Here is an 8,554-nt window from a genome sequence, read left to right on the forward strand (position 1 = left end):
GAGTCAGACACAACTGAGTGACTTCCCTTTCACTTTTTACTTTCATGCATTGGAGAAGGAAATGGCAACCCACTCCAGTGTTCTTGCCTGGAGAATCCCAGGGATGGGGAAGCCTGATGGGCTGCCGTCTATGGGGTCGCACAGAGTCGGACGTGACTGAAGCGACTTAGCAGCGGCAGCAGCAGGAGTGTATGTAATTAAGTGAAGTTGACCACGGTCCCTTTTTGGCACCATTTCTCTGTACAGGCGGGATTCTAATGTGGAGGTGAGGTGGTGTGAATGATCCCTTTTAGCCCTGTCGTGCTGCAGTTATTTTGTAACCTGTCATTACAGTGAACTTCAAAGCAGTATGACAGATGGTCCTTGCTTGTTAAATGCCGGCAGTCCCCGCTGCAGTAAACACGGCCGCCCCTGCGCTCTCCGAGTGGTGAGGAAGAGTGGAGAAAACAAGGGCAGGCACTTCTATGCTTGTCCTCTAGCAAGAGAAGCACAATGTGGATTTTTTGAAGTACGTGTATGATTCATCAAGCTCAATGATTGTGTCACTGAATACTTAGGCCACTAATATGTAGCAAATATCTGTCCATTTATGGTTTTATCTTTAAATATAAAAGCTATACTGGTGTTAAAATTCAAAGGTGTTCATCCCAAAAGGAAAAATTAATTCAATGACAGCTATTCCATTATTAGAGTATATTTGTAACCACCAGTACAGGAAGAAGTATCCCTTGGTTTACAGAGAGAAAAGTAATGGAGTCGCCAGGGACTGATAATCCAAGATAGGTATTTGCTTTTCCTGACTGCAGAGTGACATCCAGACCTTTGGTTTATGCATTGAGTAGAGGTACCTGGGAAACAAATTTACACGCCCTGGGTTTACAATAAGCTTGGCGACTCCTACTACACAGGCTTAGCCAAAAAAAGTGATGACACAGTAACAGTTTAGATGTAGGTGGTTCCCCAGCCTTTCAGTCTATGAGTTTGTCCCTCCGAATGACTATGAGACAGAAGCCAGGAACCTGGGTCCCTTAGGTCAGTCTTGCTTCCTTCCTCATTGTGAGCCTCATGCTGCTGACTGTCATCTTAAGGTTTAAAGATACGTATTCTCCCCAACTGCTTTATCTGATGAAAAACTGGAGAAAGAAAAGACGAATCTGTTTCAGTGCTGGAGCAGAAGTTTGCTGGTTGGGCTTACTGAGAGAGGAGTTATCTGTCTTCAGTGTGGTGCCTTCCTAAGGAATTCCCCAGGGAAGATGTGATCATGATTTCAGAGCCTAGCTCCTGCCGGAGATGTGACTCCATCCTACTCAATGTACACATCTCCCCTAGAAGCTTGTATAGACTTACTGGAGAAAATATTAACAATATTCATCACAGTCTTCTTGGTAACTCTCTTGAGGCCAAAATTAATAACGATAAGAATAATACAGTGGAATCTGGTAGTAATTAGTCTGGGTAATTCTGTATTGGATTCTTTTCCTAAGAGAGTAAGAAAGTTTAGTATTAAAGTCATAATAAATCTTTGATCTTAATAGCTTGAACTGAAACAGATCTATAGCAGGAACATTGCTGATTTGCTTTACAGTGAGATTTTCAAAAAAGTGAAGGAACTTCTGTAAGTAAGCCTTTGGAAGAAGGAGACTTGGAATTATGAGAATTTCTCGTGTGGTTCAGGCAAATTTGTTAGAGAAGCTACTTATAGGATATAAAGCTTTTAAAGGGCAATAACTGATGACTTACATGTATCTTACAATGTCAGATTAGTAGGAAAAGGAGTGGAAACAACAAAGTACTAATCAAGTACATCTCATCAGTCTACCTGCATCTAAACTTTACAATCTGTTTCTCTCTAGTGGGCGGATTTGTCCTTCCCATTCTGCAACCATGGCAAACGCTCCATCATGAGAACAGTGTTGAAGATTGGACCAAATAATGGAAAGAATTTTTTTGTATGCCCTCTTGGGAAGGAAAAACAGTGCAATTTTTTCCAGTGGGCACAAAATGGGCCAGGAATAAACATTATTCCAGGTTGCTAATTTTCTAGTATTTGAGAGCTATTCATTTAAGTGTGTCATCTTTCCATTCAAAAGCTGTGTATATTTCTTTTTTTTGCTTGATGAATGCTATATGTTTCATCAAATATACAATATATTCCATTTATAATGTATGTTTAACCTATTTAGTTATGACAATAAAGTATTTTTAATATGCTCTTGGTCTGTTTTAACTTCTTTAGGGAAGCAGTAATTTTTTTTTTTTTCTTTCAGGAGAGGAGTGTGCAGTTCAATAAAATAATGTGGTATTCTGTCTGTGATGAATAATTTCTCATGTATCACCACTATTCATAATATATGATTAAAGGAACTTCTTGTTTTCCTAAGTGAAATGTAAGAAATGGGATCTTCTTTATAGAAAATATTTTCTTTCTTTTTATTCTATTCAACAAACATCAAGTTCCTCAAGATGCTAAAGACATGCCGAACACATGTATAACTTCAAACACATTTTCGTGAAAAGCTATGGGGATTCAGAATATAAAAGTAACATTTAAGAAAAGAAGTCATCTGTATATCTTTAAAAGAGAAGTTGGTTTAAACTTTTCTGCTCGTGATTTAATACCTGTTAATTGCTTAAGTTCATTTCAAAAGCTTAATGTGCTATTATTTTTTTAATTTCTAGTTTTAACTCCCCTCTTTTTAAAATATTTAGTCTAGGTATAATTACTTCCCAAAAGAAAAGAAAAATATTAATCTCAATGCATTTCTGCATGTTTATGGAAAATTCCATTCAGAGCTGGTTCAATCTATTTTAAAGGATAGCGTGGAAGATGGCTGGAACCTCACGCCCCTTCTAAAACCAAATAGTCCCTGCAGCACTCTGGAAGTTAACAGCATACAAAATTACTAACAAGGAAAGAGCATATTTCATCACCATGTGCTTTAAACTTTACACTGAAGAGACACAGAACCAACCTAAGATCAGTGATCTTCATCTTAATCGTGTAACAGGGTAATTTTAGAGCTCAATTGGGCCATGGATGGTGTTAGTGACTGATGTGAAGGACACAAGGTGTGCATTCAGAAAGTAACTACATGTTAATTGTACAACAACAAGGGGTAAGGCCTATTGCAAACCAGGATTCCATAAATTCTAGTCCCCCAAAGCAACTAATTATGAGGAAATATAGGCAAATGAAATAGTAATTTTAGAGATTATCTAGTAAGAAATGTGCAAGATTTATATGAAGAAAATTTTACTGACACATCAAAGAAACATGTCTAGACAAGACAGCATCTTGATTGAAAAGGATGGGTGTTTAAAAAAGGTCATTCTTCCAAACTTAATTTTGAGTTTTAAAGAAATTTCCCATGAAAACCTCAGGGAGGTTTCTGCTTCCATTGAGGCGTAAGCTCCAACTGAACCCAGCTCTAGATTCTGGAATAAAACATTCTGGAGAATGAACAAAAGAAGACAGCTTCTAGAAGGCTGTGAAATTTGGAGGAAGAGACTAGCTGGAGGTAAACAGTTTTTATCCTGAGAGTGGAACAAAGTCAGTTTCAACCCACTATCTTTCTGTCTTGAAGAGCCAGCAGGCGGTCTGGGCAACAACAACTCCTGAGAAGGCGAAATCTCAGAAGACACTTTGAGATGAGGAGCCCTAAGTTCTGTGTTTAAATTGCCCATGACCTTGAATGATCCCTGAACAACATTCATGTATAGAGCAGCTAAAGATACACCAACTGAACCAAGATTTTATCTACCGCCCAGGAGAATTTGCAATTTGAATCCAATAAAATCAATTGCCTTAGACAAGAGTCAACATTCTCCAGAGGAATATACCAAATCCAGATTCCACCACTTCTTATTCACATTCACTATTCCATAGAAATTATACAGCATAAGAAGATACAGAATAATGTGACCCAGATTCAGAGAAAAGATTTAGCACCCAAGACCTACTCCAAGATGACCAAGATGTTGAAACTACCCACCAAAGATCTTACAGCAGCTATTACAACTCTGCTCAGTGAAGTAAATGCTAAATGGATATGATGCCAAGTAGAAATTCAAATCTTCAAGAAGCAATAGAGAAACTCTGAAATGGCAAATATCTGAATAAAAAAGTATTCCTTTGTCTCTTAATTTCATTATAATATATGGGATTTTTTAAAGCAAAAATATAATCTTGTAAGATTTATAATGTATGTAGACATGATGATAGCCCAAAGAGATCAAAGGAGCTATTCAGTTGTGAGTTTTCTACATTTTGTGTGGAATGGTTCCATATTAATTCTAATTACGAAAAGTGTATGTTTGTGTGTGTGTGATACCTATTATCAGACTTAGGAAATATTCAACCACTGTTTCTGAGTACTTTTTTAGTTCACACTCTTCTTTCTGAGATTCTGATGATTCAAATATTAGATCATTGCATTATTATTATCCCGCAGACTCCTGGGCTCTGTTTATTTCTTTCTTCCACTAATTCAAACTGGGTAAACCCTACATATCTGTCTTCCAGTTCACTGACTATTGTTTTTGGTCATCACTCTATTGTTGAGATCGTCCAGCTAAAATTTTTGTTTCAGTTTTTTTTTTCTTTTCATTCCTGTATTTCTACCTGGTTCTCTTTTTATGATTTCTGTTTCTTTACTGAGGTTTTTCCATTTTTTTCCATTTGTTTCAAGATAATTTATAATTGATTCCAGAAGCACATTTATGGTATCTGCTCTAAAATCTTTGTCAGATAATCCCAATACTTGATTTATCCTAAAATGTCCATCAGCTGAGCATCTTTTCTCCTTCAGATGTGTGTTTTTCAGTTCAGAACAGGACAGATGATTTTTCAATTGTATAAAAAGTATTTGGTTATTAATGTTTGGAGACTCTTTAATGTTCGGTTATTATGTTAGGAGACTTGGTCCTCTGTAAATAGGACATGCAGTCATTTTGTTTAGCTGAGTGTGTAGTTTCTGACTTAAATTTTGGGCTTTATTCCCAGAGGCAGATAAACTTTCAGAGCCCTTTCAGTCCAGTTTTGGCCTGCTTTATTCTGGATTTGCTGAGTCCTCATCAAGCCCTCTGGTGCTATCTGTAGGCAGAAAAGGTGATCCCTGGGCTGTCTGGTGTTTCTGGGACATCTTGTTCAGAGGGGAGAGGGCAGGAGCCACTGCCCCTGCATCTCCTCATGTCACCGGGTGAAGGGAACTGTTGTTTTTGTTGTCCCCATCAACAGCATGGGTTCCCACATCACCCAAGCCAGAACCAGACAGTCAGCCTTCAGGTCCTACATTGGTGTATCGTTGTGCTGAATCTTTGGAAGCTGCTGTGTGGTCTGCTACTGTTCATCCCTTTGGAGTTTATCTGCCTTTTTCTTGATATTTCAAACCACTATACTGTGAATACAAAGGCTTTTCATAATTCAGGGAAAGCCAAAAATGAGATAGAAGGTAAAATGATGATTTTAAGAGCTGCTGTTTCTGAACTTTTATGTGGTGACAGCAGTTGTCACTTTCCATAGATTATTTTATCTAATCCTCTTAACTGCCCCATGAAATCTGTTCCTATTATTTCTAATTTTCCAGTTTAAGAAAGCTGGCTTGCTATAGGCTAACTCAGAAATGTGTGTCACACAGGCTGTGGTTTGAAGTTTGCTTACTGCTAAAACATGCGGATATGCTTCTTTCCTGTCCATGAATTAAAGTGGCTGTATCCAGAATTGTGTGTCATTAGTATATACAAATACCTAACATATACAAATGAAAATAATTGTGAGGTGATAATAAAATTATGGTCATTTTTTTCACTAAATTTGTCGTGTTAAAAATTTCTATAGATTGATTTTAAGCCTATTACTTTCCATTACTTTAAAATTTTAATTTATATTAATTTTTTAATCCATTATTTGTACCCACAATCACATATTCTAGACTACCATTATTAGCAAGTTGGTGTGTGGAATGAAAGAATAAATGTTCTAATGAGTTTTCAAAAAAATCAACCTCCTTTTTCTTTGTATATCTTTTCAGCACTTTGCATTTCTTCTGGAACATATGCTAGGGTTTCCCTTGTGTCGTATAACTTGTCTTGTCTGCATTTACTGATGTTCACCTAAAGGACTGAGTGTAATCCTTCTTTGTTCTTCACAGAATCTTACCAAGGATTGTGCCTGTACACAGTAGAAGCTTGGTAAACATTTGTTGAACCTAATAGATGAAGGTTTAATATCATGTCATGCTGTTGGAACATTTTTAACCTTGTTACCACTATTCAAACATAATGCACTTAAATGTCATTGAAAAGAGTTTCACTGGTTTATCATAAAAGAGAAATTCCTTAGTGTCTAAAAGCTGTTAAATCTTTCTAGTAATTTAAATGGAAAAAAAAATTGGCATTTGATAGAAATTTGCTTACACATAGACAGGCAAAAACTAATGAGATCAAAGAGCATGTATTCATGTCAGAGAGTGTTTTGCCTATGTTCTCCTCTAGGAGTTTTATAGTTTCTGGTCTTACGTTTAGATCTTTAATCCATTTTGAGTTTATTTTTGTGTATGGTGTTAGAAAGTTTTCTAGTTTCATTCTTTTACAAGTGGTTGACCAGTTTTCCCAGCACCACTTGTTAAAGAGATTGTCTTTTCTCCATTGTATATTCTTGCCTCTTTGGTCAAAGATAAGGTGTCCATAGGTGCATGGATTTATCTCTGGGCTTTCTATTTTGTTCCATTGATCTATATTTCTGTCTTTGTGCCAGTACCATACTGTCTTGATGACTGTGGCTTTGTAGTAGAAAACTGAAGTCAGGCAGGTTGATTCCTCCAGTACTATTCTTCTTTCTCAAGATTGCTTTGGCTATTTCAGGTTTTTTGTATTTACATACAAATTGTGAAATTATTTGTTCTAGCTCTGTGAAAAATAGCATTGGTAGCTTCATAGGGATTGCATTGAATCTATAGATTGCTTTGGGTAGTATATTCATTTTCACTATATTTATTCTTCCAATCCATGAACACGGTATATATCTCCATCTATTAGTGTCCTCTTTGATTTCTTTCACCAGTGTTTTATAGTTTTCTATGTATAGGTCTTTAGTTTCTTTAAGTAGATATACTCCTAAGTATTTTATTCTTTTCATTGCAATGGTGAATGGAATTGTTTCCTTAATTTCTCTTTCTATTTTCTCATTATTAGTGTATAGGAATGCAAGGGATTTCTGTGTGTTGATTTTATATCCTGCAACTTTACTATAGTCATTGATTAGCTCTAGTAGTTTTCTGGTGGAGTCTTTAGGGTTTTCTATGTAGAGGATCATGTCATCTGCAAACAGTGAGAGTTTTACTTCTTCTTTTCCAATTTGGATTTCTTTTTCTGCTCTGATTGCTGTGGCCAAAACTTCCAAAACTATGTTGAATAGTAGTGGTGAAAGTGGACACCCTTGTCTTGTTCCTGACTTTAGGGGAAATGCTTTCCATTTTTCACAATTGAGGATAATGTTTGCTGCGGGTTTGTCATATATAGCTTTTATTATGTTGAGGTATGTTCCTTCTATTCCTGTTTTCTGGAGAGTTTTTATCATAAATGGATATTGGATTTTGTCAAAGGCTTTCTCTGCATCTATCGAGATGATCATATGGCTTTTATTTTTCAATTTGTTAATGTGGTGTATTACATTGATTGATTTGTGGATATTGAAGAATCCTTGCATCCCTGGGATGATTTATCCCAGGGATTTACAGCAGGATCCTCTATGACTCACCTCCCATAATATTGGAAATAAAAGCAGAAAAAACAAATGGGATCTAATTAAACTTAAAAGCTTCTGTACAACAAAGGAAACTATAAGCAAGGTGAAAAGACAGCCTTCAGAATGGGAGAAAATAATAGCAAATGAAGCAACTGACAAAGAACTAATCTCAAAAATATACAAGCAACTCCTGCAGCTCAATCCCAGAAAAATAAACAACCCAATCAAAAAATGGGCCAAAGAACTAAACAGACATTTCTCCAAAGAAGACATACAGATGGCTAACAAACACATGAAAAGATGCTCAACATCACTCATTATCAGAGAAATGCAAATCCAAACCATTATGAGGTACCATTTCACGCCAGTCAGAATGGCTGCGATCCAAAAGTCTACAAGCAATAAATGCTGGAGAGAGTGTGGAGAAAAGGGAACCCTCTTACACTGTTGGTGGGAATGCAAACTAGTACAGCCACTATGGAGAACAGTGTGGAGATTCCTTAAAAAACTGGAAATAGAACTGCCTTCTGACCCAGCAATCCCACTACTGGGCATACACACCGAGGAAACCAGAATGGAAAAAGACACATGTACCCCAGTGTTCATCGGAGCACTGTTTATAATAGCCAGGACATGGAAGCAACCTAGATTTCCATCAGCAGATGAATGGATAAGAAAGCTGTGGTACATAAACACAATGGAGTATTGCTCAGCCATCAAGAAGAATACATTTGAATCCGTTCTAGTGAGGTGGATGAAACTGGAGCCTATTATACAGAGTGAAGTAAGCCAGAAAGAAAAACACCAATA

At 36.7% G+C, this 8,554-nt stretch overlaps 1 protein-coding gene across 2 annotated transcripts in view; it reads left to right on the forward strand.

Annotated features, from left to right (window-relative positions):
* Positions 1 to 2,211, forward strand: part of NEIL3 (nei like DNA glycosylase 3) — a 46,312-nt gene extending 44,101 nt beyond the window's left edge. For both annotated transcript variants that reach the window (XM_015460828.3, NM_001034490.2), the window contains 2 exon segments: positions 334 to 508; positions 1,854 to 2,211. In XM_015460828.3, coding sequence (XP_015316314.2) covers positions 334 to 508; positions 1,854 to 2,036 — 358 coding nt within the window. In that variant the 3' untranslated portion in view covers positions 2,037 to 2,211.
* The last annotated feature ends 6,343 nt before the right edge of the window (positions 2,212 to 8,554 follow it).

This window comes from Bos taurus, chromosome 27 (genome assembly GCF_002263795.3).
Source record: "Bos taurus isolate L1 Dominette 01449 registration number 42190680 breed Hereford chromosome 27, ARS-UCD2.0, whole genome shotgun sequence".
In the NCBI taxonomy this organism is placed as follows: Eukaryota; Metazoa; Chordata; class Mammalia; order Artiodactyla; family Bovidae; genus Bos; species Bos taurus.